At 47.5% G+C, this 27118-nt stretch overlaps 1 protein-coding gene and 1 non-coding gene across 7 annotated transcripts in view; one reads left to right on the forward strand and one right to left on the reverse strand.

The window, feature by feature from the left end:
- The window catches only part of SHMT1 (serine hydroxymethyltransferase 1), a 35391-nt gene extending 22231 nt beyond the window's left edge, over positions 1 to 13160 (reverse strand). For 2 of the 6 annotated variants that reach the window (XM_055386071.2, XM_031010777.3), the window contains exons 1-3: positions 12880 to 13160; positions 5374 to 5488; positions 3353 to 3498 (exon numbers count right to left, since the gene is read on the reverse strand). In XM_055386071.2, coding sequence (XP_055242046.1) covers positions 3353 to 3498; positions 5374 to 5469 — 242 coding nt within the window. In that variant the 5' untranslated portion in view covers positions 5470 to 5488; positions 12880 to 13160. Of the gene's footprint in view, positions 1 to 3352; positions 3499 to 5373; positions 5489 to 9911; positions 10051 to 12510 lie in introns of all 6 variants that reach the window. The other 4 variants (XM_055386067.2, XM_055386070.2, XM_055386068.1 and 1 more) reach the window with 4 other exon arrangements.
- Positions 13161 to 22186: 9026 nt separating this feature from the next.
- On the forward strand, positions 22187 to 22405 carry LOC115934912 (small nucleolar RNA U3). The gene has a single exon (XR_004070641.2). It is a non-coding gene; the product is annotated as a small nucleolar RNA U3 (small nucleolar RNA).
- Positions 22406 to 27118: the final 4713 nt, after the last annotated feature.

Raw genomic sequence — 27118 nt, forward strand, 5'->3', positions numbered from 1 at the left:
AAAAAAATAAAAATAAATAAAAAATAGGCCGGGCACGGTGGCTCACGCCTGTAATCCCAGCACTTTCGGAGGCCGAGGCAGGCGGATCACGAGGTCAGGAGATCGAGACCATCCTGGCTAACATGGTGAAACCCCGTCTCTACTAAAAAATGTATAAAAAATTAGCCAGGTGTGGTGGTGGGCGCCTGTAGTCCCAGCTACTCGGGAGGCTGAGGCAGGAGAATGGCATGAACCTGGGAGGTGGAGCTTGTAGTGAGCCGAGATCGTGCCACTGCGTTCCAGCCTGGGCGACAGAGTGAGACTCCGTCTCAAAATAAATAAATAAATAAATAAATAAAAAATAAATAGGCCAGATGTGGTTGTTCACACCTGTAATCCTAGTAATATGGAAGGCTCAGGTGGGAAGACTGCTTGAGGCCAGGAGTTTGAAACCAGCCTGGGCAACACAGCAAGACCTCATGTCTATTAAAAATTAGCCTGGTGTGGTGGCACGCACCTGTAGTCCTAGCTACAGAGAGGCTGAGGCAGGAGGATTGCTTGAGCCCAGGAGTTTGAGGCTGCAATGAGACGAGATTGCACCACTGCACTCCAGCCTGGGCAAGACAACGAGACCTTGTCATTCATTTATTCATACATACATAACACTTTGTTTTAAACCCAGAACTTTGTTTTTAGGTTTGTATCAAGCAAAGTCATTAATGTTAGGTCAACATTGTTTTCTTTTTTTTTTTTCTGAGATGGAGTCTTGCTCTGTCTCCCAGGCTGGAGTGCGGTGGTGCGATCTCGGCTCACTGCAACCTCCGCCTCCCAAGTTCAAGCAATTCTCCTACCTCAGCCTCCAGAGTAGCTGGGATTACAGGCATGCACCTCCACACCCAGCTAATTTTTGTATTTTTAGTAGAGACAGGGTTTCGACATGTTGGCCAGGCTGGTCTCAAACTCCTGACCTCAGGTGATCCACCTGCCTCAGCCTCCCGAAGTGCTGGGATTACAGGTGTGAACCACCACGCCTTGCCTATTGTTTTCAAATATTGCCTTTGATTTTAAATAATGTTCCAAAGATAGATTAATATTAAATTATATTAACAAAATATAATGAAAACATGTAATAATTACCTTTTATTTTTATTTTTATTATTTTTTTGAGACGGAATCTCACTCTGTCACCCAGGCTGGAGTGCAGTGGTGCGATCTCGGCTCACTGCAAACTCCACCTCCCAGGTTCACACCATTCTCCTGCCTTAGCCTCCCGAGTAGCTGGGACTACAGGTGCCAGCCACCACACCTGGCTAATTTTTTTGTATTTTTTTTTAGTAGAGATGGGGTTTCACCGTGTTAGCCAGGATGGTCTCGATCTCCTGACCTCATGATCCACCCAGCTCGGCCTCCTAAAGTGCTGGGATTACAGGCGTGAGCCACCACGCCCGGCCAATAATTACCTTTTAAAAGAGCCCTTTAATTGGCTGGGCACAGTGGCTCACGCCTGTAATCCCAACACTTTGGGAGACCGAGGCAGGCAGATCATGAGGTCAGGAGATCGAGACCAGCCTGGCTAACACGGTGAAACCCCGTCTCTACTAAAAATACAAAAAATAAATAAATAAATAAGTCAGTCGGGTGTGGTGGCGCGTGCCTATAGTCCCAGCTACTTGGGAGGCTGAGGCAAGAGAATCGCTTGAACCTGGGAGGTGGAGGTTGCAGTGAGCCGAGATTGTGCCACTGCACTCCAGCCTCGTGACAGAGCAATACTCCATGTAAAAAAAAAACAACAAGCCCTTTAACATGAATAAACGATGTAATTACACTTCTATTTAAGTTGTGGTTTTTCGGGTTTTTTTAAAATTTAGAAACAGGGTCTCATTCTGTCACCCCAGCTGGAGTGCACTGGCAAAATCATAGCTCACTGCAGCCTTTGATCTCCTGGGCTCAAGCAATACTCCACCTCAGTTTCTTGAGTAGCTGAGACTACAGGCGCATGCCCCCATGTCCGGCTAATTTTTAAATTTTGTTTTGGAGACAGCGTCTCACTATATTGCCCAGGCTGGTCTCAAATTCCTAGCCTCAAATGATCCTCTGCCCTGGCCTCTTAAAGCACTGGGATTACAGGGGTGAGCCACTACACTCAGTCCCCTTCTTAAAAATGTAGAAAACATCACCCCTTGCTCGATACATTGCTGTGAGAATCGAATGAAATATTAGTTTTGAAAACACCTGGTGTGGACCGGGTGCAGTGGCTCACAGCTCTAATCCTAAGCACTCTGGGAGGCCAAGGCAGGTGGATTGCTTGAGCTCAGGAGATGGAGATCAGCCTGGGCAACAACAGCCTGGGTGAAACTCTGTCTCTACAAAAAATTAGCTGGGTGTGGTGGTGTGTGCCTGTAGTCCCAGCGACTCAGGAGGCTGAGGTGGGAGGATGGCTTGGGTCCAGGAGACCAAGGCTGCAGTGAACCTTGATCACACCACTGCACTTCAGCCTGGGTGAGAGACAGACCATGTCTCAAAAAAGAAAAAAAAAAAAAGAAAACACCTGGTGTTAACAAAATACATTAGCCTGAAAGAAGAAAGAAAGGAAGGAAAAAGAAAAAGAAAGGAGAGAGAGAAAGAAAGAAAACACCTGGTGAATTCTTTAAGGCACAATGCAAAAGTTAGTTATTCACAATAGGAGAAAGACAATGCCTTCAACTTGATTATCAGTCTTCTACATAGAGCTTCAGGGGCATCTCAGGACAGAATGGCAATTCCTTCTCCAAGGGTGACCTTTCTGTTTCCTTTGGGACAAAAATGCACACATTTGCAAAAGCCATGTCTAATTCTGTAATTTATTTTCTTTGCCTGATGATGACTATAAAAAACAAAAATGAATATAACACTGTAATTCTGAGGGTGAAAGAGTCAACTGAAAGCCACTGCATGTGTAAATCCAACATTTATAATGCAGAAACGGTTTTCAGTAATCCAGATTCAGCCTCCACTTCCACACCATTCCCAATACAGACTCAATGACTCACATGGCAACGGCCACCTTCTGCAGCATCCCTCAGATGACACTGACCTTTTCTAGACAGAGGCCACACACCAGTCCAGTGGCTCAATACTCCTTACAAACTGGCCTGTTTTTCTAGAAAGCCCCCAAAGAACTGTGAAATGTGCCCCTGAGTACACCTGCGCTGAGCTCTTCAGTGTTATCACATGCTGGGAATAAAAGAGTTCTGTCAGAGAGCAGGCGTGGAACAGAAATCCTACAGTTGGGAAGCTTGTTGTTTTCTGAAATTTCCAAATTGTTTAGGTCCTAGGCTGATTGAGTACTCCCTATGACTGTGTCAGAACCAGGCCTTTGAAGATATTCACATACCTCTGGCCCGGGTACCCCTCAGAGTATTTGTTATTTAAGCAAGAGCCTAGGGCCTCCAAAACTGCTCGGCTGGCGAAATTCTCCGAGGCAATCAGCTCCAATCCAACCCTCTGCCGGTTACTCTCCTTCTTAATGATGTTGTAAACCTTATGAGAAGAAAACAGATGCTTGATATTTGGAAATTTTAGTTTAAAATTTTGCTCTGATCCAAATTACAACCTCCTAAAGGGAAAAGACACTCTTTCACATTAAGGAATAGAATGAATCCTCCTCAAAGGTTTTAGTATCTGAGAAAGCACTAATCAATGAATTAAGAAAAACAAAATGATAGCCAGGTGCGGTGGCTCACTACTGTAATACCAGCACTTTGGGAGGCCGAGGCTGGTGGATCACCTGAGGTCAGGAGTTCTAGACCAGCCTGGACAATATGGTGAAACTCCATCTCTACTAAAAATACAAAACTTGGCTGGGCGCGGTGGCTCACGCCTGTAATCCCAGCACTTTGGGAGGCCGAGATGGGCAGATCACCTGAGGTCGGGGGTTCGAGACCAGCCTGACCAACATGGAGAAACCCTCGTCTCTACTAAAAAATACAAAATTAGCCGGGCGTGGTGGCACATGCCTGTAATCCCAGCTACTCGGGAGGCTGAGGCAGGAGAATCGCTTGAACCCGGGAGGCGGAGGTTGCAGTGAGCCGAGATCATGCCATTGCACTCCAGCCTGGGCGACAAGAACAAAACTCTGTCTCAAAAACAAACAAACAAAAAAACAAAACTTAGATGGGTGTGGTGGCAGGCGCCTATAATCTCAGCTACTCGGGGGGCCGAGGCAGGAGAATCACTTGAACCTGGGAGGTGGAGGATTCAGTGAGCCGAGATCGCACCATCGCACTCCAGCCTGGGAAACAAGAGCAAGACTTCATCCCAAAAAAAGAAAAACAAAATGATTGAAGAGAAAGTTATCTTTAAGTGTCCCACCTAATTTTTAACACCACCATCCTGTTATTTTTATTCCTACATTTCACCAAGTTTCTCCCTCCCTGAACCTTATTCCTTGTTCTTCTTCCTTAAAAGAAAAGATGCTTTAGGCCGGGCGTGGTGGCTCACGCCTGTAATCCCAGCACTTTGGGAGGCCGAGACAGGTGGATCACGAGGTCAGGAGATCGAGACCATCCTGGCTAACATGGTGAAATCCCGTCTCTACTAAAAAAAAAAAAAAAAAATACAAAAAATTAGCCAGGGCGTGGTAGCTGGCACCTGTAGTCCCAGCTACTCGGGAGGCTAAGACAGGAGAATGGCGTGAACCCAGGAGATGGAGCTTGCAGTGAGCTGAGATCGCGTCACTGCACTCCAGCCTGAGCAACAGAGCAAGACTATATCTCAAAAAAAAAAGGCCGGGTGCCGTGGCTCACGCCTGTAATCCCAGCACTTTGGGAGGCCGAGGTGGGCGGATCACGAGGTCAGGAGATCAAGACCATCCTGGCTAACATGGTGAAACCCCATCTCTACTAAAAAATACAAAAAATTAGCTGGGTGTGGTGGCGGGCACCTGTAGTCCCAGCTACTCAGGAGGCTGAGGCAGGAGAATGGCATGAACCCGGGAGGTGGAACTTGCAGTGAGCCAAGATCACACCATTGCACTCCAGCCTGGGCAACAAGAGTGAAACTCTGTCTCAAAAAAATAAATAAACAAGTAAAATAAAATAAAATAAAGGTGCTTCCAGATGTCTAGATAGATCTATATTCCCTGTGAACTGTCAGGAAAGGGTCAACTGTCAGTGATCTCTCCCCTTCTCGCTTTCCTCCAGAGCACCCTGCACAGTGCTCCACACTTTGAAGAAACCCAGCAATCTTTAAATTTACCCTCAAAGGATTTGTAGCCATTTTGTCTGCCACCACCTCTAAATCCAGCAGGATAATACTCATTTCAAGGCTGTCCCTAATTAATTTTGTAATTAGAACTAGAGATTTAAATGAAGGCCTCCAACATAAAAAAATCTGTGAAGACCCCAAAAATCTCACCTCAACATCACTGTCTTTGAGGGGCTGTGCCAGCATCTTGTCATGTGAGGACCACAGGTCAGCATCCTTGTGGGCCCCGTTGACTGGCATCGTCATTGCACTGGTTTGAAGCTGCCTAAAAAAATGGGAAAAACATGTGTAGCTTCCAGAATTAAATTTATTTTTTTATTTTATTTATTTTTGAGATGTAGTCTTTGTTGCCCAGGCTGGAGTGCAGTGGCGTGATCTCGGCTCACTGCAACCTCTGTCTCCCAGGTTCAAGAGATTCTCCTGCCTCAATCTTCTGACTACAGGCGCATGCCACCATGCCCGGCTAATTTTTTGTATTTTAGTAGAGACGAGGTTTCACTGTGTTAGCCAGGATGGTCTCAATCTCCTGACCTTGTCATCCGCCCACGCTGGCTTCCCAAAGTGCTGGGATTACAGGTGTCAGCCACCGCGCCCCACCTATTTATTTTTATTTTTTTGAGACAAGACTCCCATTCTGTCACCCAGGCAATGGCGTGATCTTGGCTCACTGCAACCTCCGCCTCCTGGGTTCAAGTGATTCTCCTGCCTCAGCCTCCTGAGTAGCTGGGACTACAGGCGTGCGCCACTACGCCTGGCTAATTTGTGTATTTTTTGTAGAGATGGAGTTTTATCACGTTGGTCAGGCTGGTCTTGAACTCCTCTCAAGTGATCCGCCTGCCTCGGCCTCCCAAAGTGCTGGGATTACAGGCGTGAGCCACCATGGCCGGCCGCAGCATTATATTGAATCAAAGCTCATCACAACCTGTTAGTTCTATCAAGTTGCTAAACTAACACTTTTTTTTAGCCTTTCCCTCAGAATTGCTTGGTAAACACGAGCACGTTCTATTGCAAAACCACCATGTGGAACTTCTGGTTCCTTTCCGAACTGCAGACGTCAGCTCATCTCCCTCAGAAATGAGAACTGACCCTCCTCCCCACCTGCAGGGAGCCCAACTCCGCCTCCTCTCAGCCAAACTTCTCATGGATATAGCTTATCTCCCACAACTAAACTAAGCTCCTTGAAGGTAAGGACTGAGTGCTACTTTTAAAAAAAATCTCCTGCGGTACCCAACACTGCTATACATGAAGAATATTTTCCGGCCGGGCACGGTGGCTCACGCCTGTAATCCCAGCACTTTGGGAGGCCGAGGTGGGCAGATCACAAGATCTGGAGTTCGAGACCATCCTGGCCAACCTGGTGAAACCCCGTCTCTACTAAAAATACAAAAAATGAGCTGGACGTTGTGGCACATGCCTGTAGTCCCAGCTACTCGGGAGGCTGAGGCAGGAGAATCGCTTGAATCTGGGAGGCGGAGCTTGCAGTGAGCCGAGATCACACCACTGCACTCCAGCCTGGCCATAGAGCAAGACTCCACCTCAAAAAAAAAAAAAAAAAAAAAAAGAGTATTTTCCAAATGACTGAACAGATGAATCATTGACTTGAAAGAATTCCACTGGCAGGGAACTGGCAGGCCCTCATAAAATAGTAAATATTCACTATTTAGCAACTTTTCAAAAGATTTTTTGGGACACACAAGTTAATGATGAACAGGATATAGGCAGTTGGGATCATCTTTCCAGGACGACCACCAGTAGTATTTTATAAATGATAATGTAAGTACAGCAAATAGCACCTATTCACTCAGTCTGGACACATTTCTCCAGGCTCCAGAAAAATGTAAATGGGAGTTTTGCTATAAGAAGGGCCTCAAAAATCTCTGTACGATTTTTGAATACATAAAGACCTCATTTTAATCCTAGCAACACTTTAATGTGTTAATTTATTTCATACTTCAAGTAATGAAATTGAGGCTCAGGGCCAGGCATGGCAACTCACACCTGTAACCCCAGCACTTTGGGAGGCCAGGAGTTCAAGACCAGCCTGGGCATTGCTACAAAAAAAAAAGTTAGCTGGGCATGGTGGGATGGGCCTATAGTCCTACCTACTGAGCTGGGACTCTTTTTTTTTTTTTTTTTTTTTTTTGAGACAGAGTCTCACTCTGTCGCCCAGGCTGGAGTACAGTGGCGCGATCTCGGCTCACTGCAAGCTCCACCTCCCGGGTTCATGCCATTCTCCTGCCTCAGCCTCCCGAGTAGCCAGGAACACAGGTACCCACCACCATGCCTGGCTAATTTTTTTTTTTTTTTTTTTCAGTAGAGATGGGGTTTCACCGGTTAGCCAGGATGGTCTCGGCCTCCCAAAGTGCTGGGATTACAGGTGTAAGCCACCGCGCCCAGCCTGGGCTAGGACTCTTAAAAAAAAGAACTAAAGAAAGAAAAACGACGTTAGAAAAGTGAAATATTGTGGCTGGGTGCAGTGGCTTATGCCTGTAATCCCAGTACTTTGGGAGGCCAAGGTGGGCGGATCAGGAGGTCAGGAGATCGAGACCATCCTGGCCTACACGGTGAAACCCCATCTCTACTAAAAATACAAAAATTAGCCGGGCGTAGTGGCTCACGCCTGTAATCCCAGCTACTCGGGAGGCTGAGGCAGGAGAATCGCTTGAACCTGGGAGTCGGAGGTTGCAATGAGCCAAGATCACCACTGCACTCCAGGCTGGCAACAGAGCGAGACTGTCTCAAAGAAAAGTAAAATATCTTAGCCCAGGGCTGCACAGAAAGTTAGCCACAGAGGTAGGACTCGAAACCCCAAAGCACATGCTCTAAGTACTCCACAGAGTTCCTGTGAAGCTGTTAGTTAAAATATGTACTTGGGCTGGGTGTGGTGGTTCATGCCTGTAATTCCAGCACTTTGGGAGGCTGAGGCAGGAGGATCACTTGAGCCCAGGAGTTCAAGACTGGCCTGGGCAACATGGCAAAGCCCCATTTCTACAAAAAATACAAATTATTAGCTGGTCGTGGTGGCATGCATCTGTAGTCCCAGCTGTTCAGGAGGCTGAGGTGGGAGGATCACCTGAGCCTGGAAGCTAGAGGTTGCAATGAGCCGTGATTGTGGCAGTGCATTCCAGCCTGGGTGACAGAGTAAGACCCTGTGTGTGTGTGTGTTTTTCTTTTAAATAAAAAAAGGACTTGTTTGAATATAAATCTTCCTAAAGAATTACAGGTTGGGCTGGGCCCAGTGGCTCATACCTGTAATCCCAGCACTTTGGGAGGCCAAGGCGTGCGAATCATGAGGTCGTAAGTTCGAGACCAGCCTGGCCAACATGATGAAAGCCCATCTTTACTAAAAATACAAAAATTAGCCAGGTGTGGTGGCAGGCACCTGTAATCCCAGCTACTCGGGAGGCTGAGGCAGGAGAATTGCTTGAACCCGGGAGGCGGAAGTTGTAGTGAGCCGAGATCACACCACTGCACTCTAGCCTGGGTGACAAAGCAAGACTCCATCTCCGGGGGGGAAAAAAAAAAAGGGCCTGGTATGGTGGCTTATGCCTGTAATCCCAGCACTTAGGGGAGTCGAGGCGGGAGGATCCTTTGAGCCTAGGAATTCAACCACAGCCTAGGCAACACAGTGAAACCACGTCTCTACAAAAATTTAGAAATTAGGCTGGGCAAGGTGGCTCACATCTGTAATCCCAGCACTTTGGAAGGCTGAGGTAGGCAGATCAACTTGAGGCCAGGAGTTTGAGACCAGCCTGGCTAACATGGTGAAACCCTGTCTATACCAAAAATATAAAAAATTAGTTGGGTGTGGTGGCACACACCTGAGGCATGAGACTTACTTGAGCCTGAGAGGTGGAGGCTGCAGTGAGCCGAGATTGTGCCACTGCACTCCAGTCTGGGTGACAGAGTGAGACTGTGTCTCAATAAAAAAAAAAAAAAAGGCCAGGTGCAGTGGTTCACGCCTGTAATCCCAGCACTTTGGGAGGCCAAGGCGGGCAGACCACGAGGTCAGGAAATCAAGACTGTCCTGGCCAACATGGTGAAACCCCATCTCCACTAAAATTACTAAAATTAGCTGGGTGTGGTGGCGCCCGCCTGTAATTCCAGCTACTCAGGAGGCTGAGGCAGAAAAATGGCTTGAACCCGGGAGGCGGAGACTGTAGTGAGCAGAGATCACACCACTGCACCGCAGCCTGGCAACAAAGCGAGACTCTATCTTAAAAAAAGAAAAAAAATTATTTGGCCAGGCACAGTGGCTCACACCTGTAACCCCAGCACTTTGGGAGGCCAAGGTGGGAGGATCACCTGAGGTCAGGAGTTCGAGACCAGCCTGGCCAACACAGCGAAACCCCGTCTCTACTAAAAAATACAAAAATTAGATGGGCATAATGGTGGGCCCCTGTAATACCAGCTATGCGGGAGGCTGAGGTAGGAAAATCGCTTGAACCCAGGAGGTGGAGGTTGCAGTGAGCCGAGATCATCCCATTGCACTCCAGCCTGGATGACAGAGCAAGACTCCATCACAAAAAAAAACAAAAAGAAATACACAAGGCCAGGCATGGTTGCTCACACTTGTAATCCCAGAACTCTGAGAGGCTGAGGCGAGAAGAACACTTGAGCCCAGGCGTTCAAGACCAGCCTAGGCAACATGGCAAAACCCTGTCTCTAAAAAAAATACAAAAAATTACCCGAGCCTGGTGGCGCACGCCTGTATTCTCAGCTACTCTGGGTGGCTGAGGCAGGAGGATCACTTGAGTCCCGGAGGTTGAGGCTGCAATGAGCCCAGATTTTCCCACAGCACTCCAGCCTGGCCAAGAGAACAAGACCCTGTCTCAAAAAAAAAAAAAAAGAAAAGAAAAGAAAAGAAAGAAAGATGCAATAAATGGGTGCAGGGCTACTTTAGACTGGGTCAGGGAACGTCCCCCAGCTGAAATCTGAGCTGTGGAAAGGAGCCAACCATGAAATCTGGGATGAGAGCAATCTACGCGGAGTAAACAAATGCAGAGCACCCCAAGTTCAAAGGCCAGACAAAGGAGAAAGTGTGACTGGCCAAGGGTCAGAAATCAGGCTTGCACACCTGAAGTCTGGGGAGTCACAGGACCACAAGAGTCAAGACCACCCTGGGCAACATAGGGAGATCCCGTCTCTCTAAAGAAAGAAAAAAAAGCGGTCGGGCGCGGTGGCTGACGCCTGTAATCCCAGCACTTTGGGAGACCGAGGTGGGTGGATCACTTGAGGTCAGGAGTTTGAGACCAGCCTGGCCAATATGGTGAAACCCCATCTCTACTAAAAATACAAAAATTAGCTGGGCGCAGTGGCTCAATTCCTGTAATCCCAGCACTTTGGGAGGCCAAGGCGGGTGCATCACCCGAGGTCAGGAGTTCGAGACCAGCCTGACCAACACGGTAAAACTCCATCTCTACTAAAAATACAAAAATGAGCTGGGTGTGTGGTGCGCACCTGTAACCCCAGCTACTCAGGAGGCTGAGGCAAGATAATCGCTTGAACCCAGGAGGTTGCAGTGAGCTGAGATCGTGCCACTGCACTCCAGCCTGGACAACAGAGCAAGACTCTGTCTCAAAAAAAAAAACAAAAACAAAAACAAAAACAAAAATTAGCCAGTCATGGTGGCATATGCCTGTAATCCCAGCTACTCGGCAGGCTGAGACCAGGAGAATAGCTTGAACCAGTGAGGTAGAGATTGCAGTGGGCCGAGATCATGCCACTGCACTCCAGCCTGGGTGACAGAGCTAGACTCCGTTTCAAAAAAAAAAACAAAAAAGAAAAAAGGGGGCTGGGTGCGGTGGCTCACACCTGTAATCCCAGCACTTTGGGAGGCCGAGGCGGGCAGATCACGAGGTCAGGAGATCGAGACCATCCTGGCTAACATGGTGAAACCCCGTCTCTACAAAAATAAAAAAAAATTAGCTGGGCGTGGTGGCGGCGCCTGTAGTCCCAGCTACTCAGGAGGCTGAGGCAGGAGAATGGCGTGAACCCGGGAGGCGGAGCTTGCAGTGAGCCGAGATCGCGCCACTGCTCTCCGGCCTGGGCAACAGAGTGAGACTCCGTCTCAAAAAAAAAAAAAAAAAAGAAAAGAAAATTGGGAATCTTAGGGACATCTTCATTAACATTCAGTAACACCTGGTAAGCTCCCCGGCCAACACAGCTCACTGCAACATTAGTCATTACAACATTGGATATTTCTGTAGAGGCACTGTTGCTCATGTGTGGCATGATCCTCAACGTCAGGGAAAAAGACCTAGTAAGTGAAGTCACCTGCAAGGTCACCAGCCTCCCCATGCCTCCAAATCTTACCTGGGCCTCTGTCACATAAGAGGATCCAGCCAAGGATCTGCTCAGGGAACTAACTTGTTGCACATCTTCTATCTCACACACATTTTGTGTTCTCTTCTTTACAGAGGAGGAAATTGAGGCCCAGGGAGCTAACTTGTCTAAAGCCATATAAGAGCCAGAATCTGAACAGTGGTTTCTCTTCAGTTCCAAAGCCTTGTCCCAGGACATTGCACTAAATAAAAACACAATTACCCACTTCCGTTCCAAGTTCCCCCAAGTAATAAATTTACGTTATTTCTTTTCTTTCTTTTCTTTCTCTCTCTCTCTCTCTCTTTCTTTCTTTTGAGATAGAGTCTCACTCTGTCACTCAGGCTGGAGTGCAGTGGCGTGATCTCCGCTCACTGCAACCTCCACCTCCCGGGTTCAAGCGATTCTCCTGCCTCAGCCTTCCGAGTAGCTGGGATTATAGGTGTGTGCCACCATGGGCAGCCAGGTTTTTTTGTATTTTTAGTACAGACGGGGTTTCACCATGTTCGCCAGGCTGGTCTCCAACTACTGACCTCAAGTGATCCGCCCACCTCGGCCTCCCAAAATGCTGGGATTACAGGCATGAGCCACCGCGCCCGGCCTACAATGTTATTTCTGCAAGAACCTAAACTGGTGTTTCCAGTCTATTCTCTGGGTAACTGCCCGACTGAAGGCCCGCATCTGTGCTGACCTCAGCTGGACCAAGGGTCACTTAACTCCCGGAATCTCGAAGCCGAGGCACCGGGCCAAGAACTTCACAGTGCAACATTTGTCTCCTAGAACAGGGGGTGGCAGATTGCGGGCAACAGGAAGAGCTCATTCCCCACAGGGATCTGGTGGCACGGGCCAAAAGTGGAGCGACCCTGCGCGTAGCCTTTAGGGGCGCAGGCTTTGAGAACCCGGGTTCTATTCCGGGCTCTGCCATTTAAGTTGCCTCCTTTCTCAGGGCCCCACCACCTTCCTCACCTGTAAAATGGGGGAAACAGTAGCACTTGACTTCCAGCTTTGTTGTGAAGGAGCTAGGATAGGGGTTGTGTTTAAATCGAAAATGCTCAACGAGAAAAGTGCTCAGTAGAGAGCTACTACTCACATCCCCGATAAGCCTTCGCATTCTTGCCAAAGGCCACGGGCCGCCACCCCATCATACCGAATGTGCCTGGAACTGGGGCGCTGCGGCTGGCCGCCGCCCGATCCCCAGCCCAGGCGCGACCCAAGCGCTCCCCTCCCGTCGTTCCGGCTGCAGAGGGTGGGGTACGGCGGGGGACAGCGAGGACGCCGAAGCACCCCCCGGGCTCTGGGACGCCGCGGCCCTCGGACCCGAAGCCGCCCACCTACCGGAACACGGCCCGCGCACGTGCCTAGCGACGCCTCGGTCCTACGCCGCCGCCGGTGCCACCAGTCCCAGACCCGCTGACCCAACGCCCCGCGCACCGCCGCGGGCCAGCCACGTGACCAGCCGCTCCAACCCCAAACCCCGAACTTGGCGCTGGACCGCTCAAGCTCCGCTAGGTGCACCCTGCGCGCCAGGCTTGGGCTTGGCCCCGCCCCCGGAGGCGCCCAATCAGAGAGCGCAGCCAAGCATGGGCCGCCACCAAACGCACCCGCGCTATTGGCTGCGGCGCAGCGGCGGGCAGGGCCTGCTTATCCCGGGCCGGCCGGAGGCCGCGTGGTGCAGCTGCGCACCTGGGGCAGGGACCTGCAGAACTGACCCGCTTTGGCTGCAGGCCTGGTGTGTGGACCAGGATTTCCAGGAAGACTACACAGGGCCTTCCTCACTTAAGCCTGTCGCTTGGGCCGTGGGATTATGAGTGAATGTTGTTCATGGTACTACTTTTAGTTTGCAGGGTGGTCATTTAAATTAGGACAAATGTGGGTCCAAACTGCAACATTATTACTCTGTAGGTGTATAATCCAAGAGCAGGCACTTTATTATTATTATTGTTATTTTTTATTTTTATTTTTTTGAGACAGGGTCTCACTCTGTCGCCCAGGTTGGAGTAGAGATGGGGGTCTAACTATGTTGCCTCCCAGGAGGCGGAGGTTGCAGTGAGTCGAGATCGCGCCACTGCACTCCAGCCTGGGGGACGGAGCGAGACAACGTCTCAAGAAGAATAAAATAAGATAAATAAAATACTGACACACAATAAGGACTCAATGAACATTACGTATTGTTAAGAATGATAAAAACCGGGGCCACATGTCAGGACCACCTGAGGCTGCGTCATAAATTTTTTTGTCAAATAATAACAATAATTATTATAAGAATGATAAAAACCGGGCACAGTGGCTCACCCCTGTAATTCCAGCACTTTGGGAGGCCGAGGCAGATGGCTTGAGCCTAGGATTTCAAGACCAGCCTGGGCAAAATGGTGAAACCTTGTCTCTACAAATAATTTTAAAATTAGCTGGGTGTGGTGGCAGTCGCCTGTAGTCCCAGCTACTTGGGAGGCTGAATGGGAGGATCACTTGAGCCTGGGAGGCAGAGGTTGCAGTAAGCAATGATCTTGCCTCTGTACTCCAGCCTGGGCAACAGAGTGAGACCCTCATCATCTCAAAAAACAAACAAACAAAAAATACAAAAAAAACTTTTTTTTTTTTTTTGAGACGGAGTCTTGCTCTGTCGCCCAGGCTGGAGTGCAGTGGCGCGATCTCGGCTCACCGCAAGCTCCACCTCCCGGGTTCACGTCATTCTCCTGCTTCAGCTTCCTGAGTAGCTGGGACTACAGGCCTCCGCCACCACGCCTGGCTAATTTTTTTGTATTTTTGTAGAGACGGGGTTTCACCATGTTAGCCAGGATGGTCTCAATCTCCTGACCTCGTGATCCGCCCGCCTCGGTCTCCCAAAGTGCTGGGATTACAGGCTTGAGCCACAGCGCCCGGCCGCAATGTTTTTTTTAAAGTGATAAAAACCAAGGGGCTGCAACGGGGGAAAGAGCCCAGGTACCTGATCTTTGGTAAATTGCCTTCTCTGAGTCTTATCATCCCCACTTAGAGGATAGACTCATTTTTCAGTCCTCAGAACTTTGTTCCCCTCTCATCGATTTCCAAAATGTTGTAACAAATGTGGCTAGTGTGCAGTCCTCAGAACTTTGTTCCCCTCTCATCGATTTCCAAAATGTTGTAACAAATGTGGCTAGTGTGCAGTCCTCAGAACTTTGTTCCCCTCTCATCGATTTCCAAAATGTTGTAACAAATGTGGCTAGTGTGACAGTTAATGCATGGATTCAAAAGAGATTCAGAAAAGTCCAGGGAGAGATAGTAAGAGTGTAGGGATCTATTAGAAGTTGGAGAGGAAGCAGTTCTTTCTACAAGAGTCATACACACTACAGTACATATACTCTGAATGATTTTGTCAAATAGCTTTTTTGCCTAGTGACATGCCACGCTCCCCCCCACCATGAATTTTTGGAATTTAGAACATCAAGCAGGAAGTAGATTCTAAGGACAAATACAAATTAAAGATACTAGGTTTTAGTCTCCCAGTTGAAAATAAGAGATTTTCCTCCCCTCCTTTTTCTTTGAGCATTTACTTTTGAAAACTTGCCATTGTAACTGCTTTCTTCTCTATTTGAAATCTGCATAAATCTTTTCAACACTAGATAGGCCTTTTGTCAGCTTTATGACCTAGGAATATCTTCCTCAAGGAACTGATATGTAAACAGCAAGGTAGATAGCACCCATATCTCCCAGTTTCTGTGGGAGGGTAGAAGCCTAATTTGGGGGCCGGGCGCGGTGGCTCACGCCTGTAATCCCACCACTTTGGGAGGCCGAGGCGGGCGGATCACCTGAGGTCAGGAGTTGGTGACCAGCCTCAACATGGAGAAACCCTGTCTCTACTAAAAATACAAAATTAGCCAGGTGTGGTGGTGCATGCCTGTAATCCCAGCTACTCAGGAGGCTGAGGCAGGAGAATTGCTTGAACCTGGGAGGCGGAGGTTGCGGTGAGCCAAGATCGCGCCATTGCACTCCAGCCTGGGCAACAAGAGCGTAACTCCGTCTCAAAAAAAAAAAGAAGCTTAATTTTGGTGGGCTTCCTGCCCCAAATTGCAAAACCACTTCCTGTCATAAAGATATGAAAAGTTTGCTTTTCCTCTAGATAAAGCCAAATAGGATGAACTATATGGGACAAAGTGTGCTGTCAAGTCCTCTTGAGGACTAATTATGGTTTATCTTGGAAAATATGTATGTACTGAGTTCTATCTGCTTGGCTATATAAGGGGGTGAGATTTCTTTCTGTCTGCAATTTCTTAGCAGATTGCCTGTGATGTGTTTCACTTTCTGGCTTAATGTTTTATACAATACTAAAGTGTTTTCTTTTTCACTAGCTTTGTGAAGAACACTTCTGGATTGGGAGAAAATTTTGTTTTAAATTATATTTTTCGGCCGGGCATGGTGGCTCATGCCTGTAATCCCAGCACTTTGGGAGACCGAGGTGGGTGGATCACCTGAGGTCGGGAGTTTGAAACCAGCCTGACCAACACAGAGAAACCCCGTCTCTGCTAAAAATACAAAATTAGCCGGGCATTGTGGCGTGCGCCTGTAATCCCAGCTACTCGGGAGGCTGAGGCAGGAGAATCACTTGAACCTGGGAGGCAGAGGTTGCAGTGAGCCGAGATCACACCACTGCACTCCAGCCTGGGGCCGGGCGCGGGCTCACGCCTGTAATCCCAGCACTTTGGGAGATCAAGGTGGGTGGATCACGAGGTCAGGAGATCAAGACCAGCCTGGCCAATATGGTAAAACCCCATCTCTACTAAAAATACAAAAAAATTAGTTGGGCATGGTGGCACATGCCTGTAATCCCAGCTACTTGGGAGGCTGAGGCAGGACAATTGCTTGAACCTGGGAGGCGGAGGTTGCAGTGAGCCAAGATCGCGCCACTAGACTCCAGCCTGGGTGACAGAGCGAGACTCCATCTCAAAAAAAAAGAAAGAAAGAAAGAAAAAATACCCAGGCCTGGTGGTGGGTGGCTGCAGTCCCAGCTACTCACGAGGCTGAGGCAGGAGAATTGCTTGAATCCAGGAGGTGGAAGTTGCAGTGAGCTGAGATGGAGCCACTGCACTCCAACCTGGGCAACAGAGTGAGACTCCATCTCAAAAAAAAAAAAACAAAAAAAAACAGTATATTTTTCTGGCCAGGTGCAGTGGCTCATGCCTGTAATCCCAGCACTTTGGGAGGCCAAGGCAGGCTGATCACCTGAGGTCAGGAGTTTGAGACCAGCCTGACCAACATGGTGAAACCTGATCTCTACTAAAAATACAAAATTAGGTCGGGCGCAGTGGCTCACGCCTGTAATCCCAGCACTTTGGGAGGCTGAGGTGGGTAGATCACGTGAGGTCAGGTTAGTGACCAGCCTGGCTAACACGGCGGAATCCTCTCCACTAAAAATACAAAAATTAGCCAAGTGTGGCGGCTCAAGCCTGTAATCCCAGCTACATGGGAGGCTGAGGAGGGAGAATCGCTTGAACCCGGGAGGCGGAGGTCGCCATGGGCCAAGATCATGCCATTGCACTCCAGCCTGGGGAGCAAGAGTGAAACTCCATCTCAAAAAAAAAAAAAAATACTGTCAACAACAAATGCTGGCAGATTTGTAACAAGACTGGATATAACATAACATACATTGCTGGTGGAGACGTAAAACATAGAGCCACTCTGGAAAATAGTTTGTCAGTGACAACAAACTAAGCACTTTCCATAGGACCCAGCAATTGCACTGCTGGGCACTTATCCCAGAGAATAGAAAAGTTATGTCCACACAATCTGTACATGAATGTTCACAACAATGTTATTTGTAATAACCAAAAACTAGAAATATTAGAAATGTCCTTCAGCAAATAAATGGTTAAACTATGGTATATCCAGACATGGAATACTAGTTAACAATAAAAGGAAATGAGCTATTGATACATACAACTTGGATGGATCTTTTTTTTTTTTTTGAGATGGAGTCTCGCTCTGTCGCCCAGGCTGGAGTGCAGTGGCACAATCTCAGCTCACTGCAACCTCTGTCTGCCAGGTTCAAGCAATTCTCCTGCCTCAGCCTCCTGAGTAGCTGGGACTACAGGAGCATGCCGCCATGCCTGGCTAATCTTTTGTATTTTGGTGAGACGGGGTTTCACCATGTTTCCCAGGCTAGTCGCGAACTCCTGAGCTCAGGCAATCCACCCACCTCGGCCTCCCAAAGTGCTGGGATTACAGGCATGAGCTACCACGCCTGGCTAGGAGGATCTTTTTATGTGTGTGTGTGTGTGTGTGTGTGTGTGTGTGATTTCTTGATATATCCTAATTGGATGGATCTTAAGGGAATTATGCTGCATGAAAAAAAAAGGCAAGTCAGGCAGGCGTGGTGGCTCACGCCTGTAATCCCAGCATTTTGGGAGGCTAAGGCGGACGGATCACCTGAGGCCAGAAGTTTGAGACCAGCCTGGCCAACATGGTGAAACCCCACCTCTACTAAAAATATAAAAATTAGCCAGGTGTGGTGGCCGGCACCTGTAATCCCAGCTACTCGGGAGGCTGAGACAGGAGAATCGCTGGAACCCGGGAGGTGGACGTTGCAGTGAGCTAAGATCACACCACTACACTCCAGTCTGGACAACAGAGTAAGACTCCATCTCAAATAAAAAAAAAGGCAATCTCAAAAGGTTACAGACTGTATGATTTGATTCCATTTATATAACATTCTTGAAATGACATAATTACAGAAATGGAGAACAAATTACTCATTGTCAGGAATTAGGGATGGTGTGGAGCAGGGTTATGTCTATAAAGGGGTGAGGGCCTGGCGTGGTGACGCATACCTGTAATCCCAGTGCTTTGGGAGGCTGAGATTCGAGGATCACTTGAGGCCAGGACTTTGAGACCAGCCTGGGCAACATGGCAAGACCTTGTCTCTACAAAAAAATTGAAAAACTTGGCCGGGCACAGTGGCTCATGCCTGTAATCCCAGCACTTTTGGAGGCCAAGGCGGGCGGATCATGAGTTCAGGAGATCGAGACCATCCTGGCTAACATGGTGAAACCCTGTCTCTACTAAAAAATACAAAAAATTAGCCGGGTGTGGTGGCAGGCCCCTGTGGTCCCAGCGACTCGGGAGGCTGAGGCAGGAGAATGGTGTGAACCCGGAAGGTGGGGCTTGCAGTGAGCCGAGATCGTGCCACTGCACTCCAGCCTGGACAACAGAGCAAGACTCCATCTCAAAAAAAAAAAATTGAAAAAATTATCCAGGCCTGGTAGTGCATGCATGTCTGCAGTCCCAGCTATTCTGGAGGCTTAGGTGGGAGGATCACATTAGTCCAGGAGTTCAAGGCTGCAGTGAACTATCATTATGCTGCTGCACTCCAGCCTGGGCAGCAGAGTGAGGCTCTGTCTCTAAAAATTACTAATAAAATAAATAAAAGGCAAAAGAGATCTTTGTGGAACAGTTTTGTATCTTGATTGCAATGGTGAGTACATGAATCAACACGTGATAAAATCGCATAAAACCATATACACATATTTCATTAATGTAAATTTCATGGTTTGATATTGTACTATAGCTATGGAAAATGTAGCCATGGGAGGAACTGTGTGAAGAGCACACAGGACTTCTCTGTGCTGTGTGCAGTTTCCTGTGAATGTAAAATTATTTTGAAATTAAAGGCCAGGTGTGGTGGCTTTGGCTGGGTGTGGTGGCTCATGCTTGTAATCCCAACAGTTTGGGAGGCCAAGGCAGGCAGATTACTTGAGGTCAGGAGTTCGAGACCAGCCTGACCAACATGGCAAAACCCCGTCTCTACTAAACATACAAAAATTAGCCGGGTGTGGTGGCATATGCCTGTAATCCCAGCTACTCTGGAGGCTGAGGCATGAGAATCACTTGAACCCAGGAGGCAGAGGTTGCAGTGAGCCCAGATCATGCCACTGCACTCCAGCCTGGGTGACTAACTGAGACTCTGTCAAAAAAAAAATAATGTATATATATATATATATTCTCTCACAGTTCTGTAGGCTCAAAGTCAGGAATCAAACTGTTGGCAAGGTCATTTGAAGCCTGGAAGGGGGGATCGTTTCTTGACTCCTCCAGCATCTGGAGGCTACTGGCCATCCTGGTGTTACTAAAACACCAGGGGTTCTGTCTAGGGCCTGCCACTCACCTCACAGAAAGCCAATCACTGAGACAATGATTATTGCCAAGGAAGAAGGCTTTAATAAGGTGCTGCAGCTGAGGGGATGGGAGGGATTCATCCCAGGAATGCAGGGGGTGGTTCAACATAAGAAAATCAATTAATGTAATATACCACATTAGTAGAACAAAGGGAAAAAAACAGTCATTCCAGCTGACACAGAAAAAGCATCTAAGAAATTCTAACATTTCACGATTAAAACATACATAAAACTATGAAACGAGAGGAATTGCCTCAACATTATAAGAGACATTTGTGAAAAACCCACAGTTATCATCATACTTAATGGCAAAAGACTAAAAGCTTTCCCCCTAAGATCAGGAAGAAGACACGGAGGTTCACTTTTACCACTGCTAGTCAACACTTTACTAGAAGTTGTAGCCAAAGCCTTTAGGTAAGAAAAAGCAATAAGAGGCACCAAACTGGGAAAGAAGAAATAAAACTATCTCTCTAAATATAGAAAATCCCAAGGAATACTCACACAAAAATTACTAGAGCTAATAAGCAAATTCAGCAAAGTTTCAGAACACAAGATCAACTCACAAAAACCAGTTGTTTTTTTGTTGTTGTTGACATTTTTTTTTTTTTAGGAGTTTTGCTTTTTTTGCCCAGGCTAGAGTGCAATGGCTGGATCTTGGCTCATTGCAAGCTCGGCCTCCCGGGTTCAAGTGATTCTCCAGCCTCAGCCTCCAAAGTAGCTGGGATTACAGGTGCCCACCACCATGCTTGGCTAATTTTTGTATTTTTAGTAGAGATGGGGTTTCACCATGTTGGCTGGGCTGGTCTCAAATTCCTGAGCTCAGGTGTTCCGCCCGCCTCGGCCTCCCAAAGTGCTGATGATAGACATGAGTCACCGTGCCTGGTCCAGTTGTGTTTTTATACACTAGCAAGGAACAATTCAAAAATATAATTAAGAAATCCGCGGCTGGGCGCGGTGGCTCACGCCTGTAATCCCAGCACTCTGGGAAGCTGAGGAGGGCGGATCATGAGATCAGGAGATCGAGACCATCCTGGCTAACACGGTGAAACCCCGTCTCTACTAAAAAATACAAAAAAAAAAAAAAAAAATTAGCTGGGTGTGGTGGTGAGTGCCTGTAGTCCCAGCTACTTGGGAGGCTGAGGCAGGAGAATGGCATGAACCCGGGAGGCGGAGCTTGCAGTGAGCTGAGATCTCATCACTGCACTCCAGCCTGGGTGACTGAGCGAGACTCCATCTCAAAAAAAAAAAGAAAAGAGAAAACCGCTGGGTGTGGTGGCTCACGCCTGTAGTCCCACCACTTTTGAGAGGCTTAGGTGGGTGGATCCCTTGAGCCCAGGAGTTCAACACCAGCCTGGGCAATGTGGTGAAGCCCCTTCCCTACAAAAAAACATAAAAAATTAGCCTGATGTGATGGCATGTGCCTGTGGTCCCAGCTATTCAGGAAGCTGACGTGGGAGGATCACCTGAGCCCTGGAGGTCAAGGCTGCAGTGAGCCGTCATGCATTGCACTCCAGCCTAAAAAAGGAGTGAAATTCTGCAATATGTTACAACATGAATGAACCTTGAAAACAAATATAAGTGAAGTAAGCCAGATACAAAAAGACAATATTGCATGTTTCCACTTTTGGGGTACCTACAAGAATCAAATTCATAGAGACAGAAAGTAGAATAGTGGTTAAAAGGGTCTGGGCAGAGGGAGGAAAGGGAAGTTTGTTTTATGGGTAGAGTTTCAGTTTGGGATGTCGAAAAAGTTCTGGAGATAAATAATGGTGATGGTTACATGCCAATGGCTACATGAATGTACTTAATGCCACTGAAATGTATATGTGAAAAATGGTTAAGATGGTATATTTTATGTCTATTGTATACTATCTCCCCTAAAAAAATTGTTTTTAAGTCAAGATCTCACAGTCTCCCACGCTGGGGTGCAGTGGGGCGATCAAAGCTCACTGCAGCTTCGGACTCAGCCAGCTTCCCTGGCTCAAGGGATCATCCTGTTCACCCTCCCCAGTAGCTGGGACTACAGGCGGTGCCCCCACGCCCAGCTCATTTTTTATTTTTTATTTTTTATTTTTTCCCCCCTTGGTAGAGACGGGATTCTGCTATATTGCCTAGGCTAGTCTTGAACTCATAGAACAACGTATCCTCTCGCCTGGACCGCGGCGTGGGCTCTCAAAACACCAGGATCACCGGATTACAGGACACCAGGAGCAAACGCTTCCCGCTTTAAAAATTCGGGTTGTGATTGGCTGTCATTCCGTATTATGCTAATTTAGCACGCCTGCTTTTAAACTTTTTAAATTAAAACAATTTTTTAAAATTACGTTTCCACTTAAAACGTTAAAATGTGTTCTTAAGTGATAGTATTCGAAAAGATGTTATTGCTAATATATCTTCCTATTTATTTCCTAAGGGAATCAGAAATAGCGAAACTATCTCGCCATCAGTTGAAAGTGCACGGCGGATGTGGACCCAGCACAGGCTAGGATTATAAAGCTAAAACTATACTTTCAGGGATCGTTTGTATAATTCGTTACTAGAGGAGTTTCTCTGAATGTGTAGAACACCGGAAACTACGAGGAAGAAGCGTAGTGTTCTTTTCTGAGCGTGAAAGCGGCGTGTTGGTGTTGTTTTCGTTGCAAGTAGTATTTGCCATTAATGATCGTTCTTACTGTTCTGTTTGGAGAGTAAGAAAGAGAGAACACGGTCTGAGTGGGTTTGTTACTTTCTAATGGTTTAATAGAAGAAGGTGGTTTGATTACCTTGGTTTTATTTACTCGTATTGTTAATGAGTTATTTACTCATACTTAAGAGCTATGCTGTTTTAGTGTGGTATCTTGTCTCGATCTTGTTTTTTTTTTTATTTGAGACAGAATCTTGCTGTGTTTCCCAGCATGGGGTGTAGTGGCGCGATCTCGACTCACTGCAAGCTCCGCCTCCCGGGTTCATGCCATTTTCCTGCTTCATCCTCCCAAGTACTACCTGGGACTGTTGGCGCGTGCCACCACGCCCGGCTAATTTTTTTTGTTTGTATTTTTAGTAGAGATGGGGTTTCACCGTGTTAGCCAGGATGGTCTCCATCTCCTGACCTCGTGATCCGCCAGCCTCGGCCTTCCAAAGTGCTGGGATTACAGGCGAGAGTCACTTCGTCCGGCCTCGATTCAATCTTAATCTTTACAGACGGGATGCTATGATGTGTTGTTCCTTTTTTTCCCGTATTTTTTTTTCCCCTCCTTGCTACCTCCTCCTGCCCCCGATTTTTCTTAACTTACCATTTTTGGATACGGTAGCTGTCTTGAGTTTCCCCAATTCGAAACGTTTTCTGTTCCTGCGTTTTGAGCAATGGGAGACAGCAAACGGTGTAGGTGGCTCTCTTTAAAGAGAGTTATAAAGGAAAGCAATTTAGTATTCACCTAACTACTCTTGGGTGCTATGCTTATTTCTATGTTTCTTTAGTAAAATGAAATCTTACATCAGCTTTTTTCTTTTCTTTTCTTTTTTTTCTTTTCTTTTTGAGACAGAGTCTCGCTCTGTCCACCCAGGCTGGAGTGCAATGGCGCGATCTCGGCTCACTGTAACCTCTGCCTCCCTGGTTCAAGCAATTCTCATGCCTCAGCCTCCCGGGTAGCTGGGACTACAGGCGCCCTGCCACCACGCCTGGCTAATTTTTTTTGTGTTTTTAGTAGAGATGGGGTTTCACCATGTTGGCCAGGCTGGTCTGGAACTCCTGACCTCAGGTGATCCGCCTGCGGCGCCGGTCCCCCAAATATATGTCTTTCTAAACTTTGCTAATCTGCCTTTACAAAAGGGATATATAGGCCGGGTGCAGTGGCTCACGCCCGTAATCCCAGCACTTTGGGAGGCAGAGGCGTCATTGCACTCAGCCTGGGCTACAGAGTAAGACTCCATCTCAAAAACAAACAAACAAAAAAAACCCGGATATGTAATAACTTGCTTTTCCCGTTTAACAGTGCATGTCTGTCTCTAGGCCAACTGATAGAGATCCAAGTTATTCATTTGAACAGGTGCTTAACACTTTGTCATTTGTATGTAACCATAATTTCTTCATCCATACCTGTACAGAAGGATAATATTTATTATTACTTTGCAGTTTTTCCCACTAGAAACAAGGCTTTGATAAAATACCTTGTAATATATATTTACATAATGAGTTTTGTGTTGTTTTGTTTTTTTGAGATGGAGTCTCCTGTCACCCAGGCTGGAGTGCAATGGCATGGTCTTGGCTAACCTCCTCCTCCTGGGTTCAAGTGATTCTCCTGCTTCAATCCCTGAGTAGCTAGGATTACAGGCACACGCCACCATGTCTGGCTAATTTTTTTTTTTTTTTGAGACGGAGTCTCCCTCTCTTGCCCAGGCTGGAGTACTGTGGCGCAGTCTGGGCCCACTGCAAGCTCCGCCTCCCGGGTTCACGCCATTCTCCTGCCTCAGCCTCCCGAGTAGCTGAGACTACAGGAGCCCACCACCACGCCTGGCTAATTTTTTGTATTTTCAGTAGAGACAGGGTTTCACCATGTTAGCCAGGATGGTCTTGATCTCCTGACCTTGTGATCCACCTGCCTCAGCCTGCCAAAGTGCTAGGATTACAGGCGTGAGCCACCACACCCGGCCACATCCGGCTAATTTTTGTATGTTTAGTAGAGATAGGGTTTCACCATATTGGCTAGGCTGGTCTTGAACTCCTGATCTCAAGTGATCCATCCTCCTCGGCCCCCAAAGTGCTGGGATAACAAGCAAGAGCCACTGCGCCTGGCCTGGCCAACATAGTGAGTGTTTTTGTTTTTTGTTTTTGTTTTTTTATTTATTTATTTGAGATGGAGTCTCGCTCTGTCACCCAGGCTGGAGTGCAGTGATGCGATCTTGGCTCCCTGCAACCTCTGCCTCTCTGGTTCAAGCAATTCTCCTGCATCGGCTTCCCGAGTAGCTGGGACTACAGGCGTGCACCACCATGCCCAGCTAATTGTTCTTTTTGTTTGTTTGTTTGAGACGGAGTCTCGCTCTGTCGCCCAGGCAGGCGTGAGTGCAGTGGCTCGATCTTGGCTCACTGCAGTCTCCACCTCCCAGGTTCATGCCATTCTCCTGCCTCAGCCTCCCGAGTAGCTGGGACTACAGGCGCCCGCCACCACGTCCGGCTAATTTTTTATATTTTTAGTAGAGACAGGGTTTCACTGTGTTAACCAGGATGGTGTCGATCTCCTGACCTCATGATCCGCCTGCCTTGGCCTCCCAAAGTGCTGGGATTACAGGCGTGAGCCACCGCGCCCGGCCGTGCCCAGCTAATTTTTGTATTTTTCTCACAGACAGGGATTCGCCATGTAAGCCAGGCTGGTCTCGAACTCCTGACCTCAGGTGATTCACCTGCCTCGGCTTCCCAAAGTGCTGGGATTACAGGCACAAGCCACCGCGCCCGGCCTGTTGTTTGTTTTTTTGAGATGGAGCCTCACTCTGTTGCCCAGGCTGAGGGGCAATAGTGTGATCTCGGCTCACTGCAACTTCCGCCTCCCGGGTTCAAGCAGTTCTCCCACCTCAGCCTCCCAAGTAGCTGCGACTACAGGCGTGCGCCACTACGCCCTGCTAATTTTTGTATTTTTAGTAGAGACGAGGTTTCACTATGTTGGTCAGGCTGGTCTCGAACTCTTGACCTCAGATGATCTCGCTTCAGCCTCTCAAAGTGGTGGGATTACAGGCGTAAGCCACTGTGCCCAACCCGTGAGTTTTTAATATCCAAAGTAAGATTTCTGGGTCAAGCTTTTAGTAAATATTGCCATATTGCTTTCTACAAGCATTGTAACAATTCACACTCCCAGCAACAATTTTGGGAAATACCCATTTCTCATTTCTTCTCCAGCACTGAATGCTTCATTTTTTATTTTTTTAGATAGAGTCTCTGTTGCCCAGGCTGGAGTGCAGTGGCGTGATCTTGGCTCACTGCAGTCTCTGCTTCCTGGGTTCAAGTGATTCTCCTTCTTCAGCCTCTCGAGTAGCTGGGGTTACAGGCATGCACCATGACACCTGGCTATTTTTTTTTTTGTATTTTTAGTAGAGACGGGGTTTTGCCATGTTGGCCAGGCTGGTCTCAAACTCCTGACCTCAAGTGATCCACCTGCCTCAGCTTCCCAAAGTGCTGGGATTACAGGCGTGAGCTACTGTGCCCGGCCTACTGATACTTAAATTTTTTTTTTTTTTTTTTTTTTTTGAGATGGAGTCTTGCTCTGTCTCCAGGCTGGAGTGCAGTGGCACAATCTTGGCTCACTGCAACCTCTGCCTCCCAGGTTCAAGCAATTCTCCTGCCTCAGCCTCCTGAGTAGCTGGGACTACAGGCACCCACCACCACGTCTGGCTAATTTTTGTATTTTTAGTAGAGATGAGGTTTCACCATTTTGGCCAGGATGGTCTTGATCTCCTGACGTCATGATCCGCACGTCTTGGCCTCCCAAAGTGCTGGGATTACTTACAGGCGTGAGCCACCGCACCCAGCTAAAAAATATTTTATTTGTGGCTGGGCATGGTGACTCAGGCTCACACCTGTAATCTTAGAACTTTGGGGAGGCTGAGGTAGGAGGATTGCTTGAGGCTAGGAGTTCAAGAGTAGCCTGGGCAACATAGCAAGATCCCATCTCTATGAAAAATTAAAATTAAAAAAATTATAACATTTTATGCTACATGATGAAAAAAATTAAAAAGAAAGAAAGAAAATTGGCCAGGTGTGGAAGTGCACACCTGTATTCCCAACTAGTCAGGGTGCTGAGTGGGGAGGATCTCCTGAGCCCAGGAGTTCAAGGCTGCAGTGAGCTGTGATCGTGCCACTGCTCTCCAGCCTAAGATACGGGAAAAACCAAAGCGTTTTTCTTTTCTTTTTTTTCTGCTGTCATTGTATGAAATAGTCTATAGTTTCCATTATATCCAGTTATAGAGGGTGTTACTGAGTTACGGATTTTCTGCCTGCTGGATCTGTTTCTGATAGAGGGACATTGAAGTCGCCAACTATAATAGTTTCTCCTTGCAGTGCTGTCACTTTTTCCCTCACATATTTTGATGTTCTGTTGTTAGGATCATACATGTTAAGGACTGTTACGTCTTCTTTGAGCATTGACTCCTTAAACATTATGTAATGACCTGTCCTTATCCCTCACAACTTTCTTTTCTTTCCCTTCCTTCCTTTTTCTTTTTCTTTTCTTTTCTTTCTTTCTTTTTTTTTTTTTTTGAGACAGAGTCTCTGTCAACCAGGCTGGAATGCAGTGGCATGATCTCGGCTCACTGCAGCCTCTGCCTCCCAGGCTCAAGTGATTCTCGTGCCTCAGCCTGAGGAGTAGCTGGGATTACAGTCGAGTGCAACCATGCCCAGCTAATTTTTGTATTTTTAGTAAAGACAGGGTTTTGTCATGTTGGCCAGGCTTGTCTTGAACTCCTGG

This window comes from Gorilla gorilla, chromosome 4 (assembly GCF_029281585.2).
Source record: "Gorilla gorilla gorilla isolate KB3781 chromosome 4, NHGRI_mGorGor1-v2.1_pri, whole genome shotgun sequence".
NCBI lineage: Eukaryota > Metazoa > Chordata > Mammalia > Primates > Hominidae > Gorilla > Gorilla gorilla.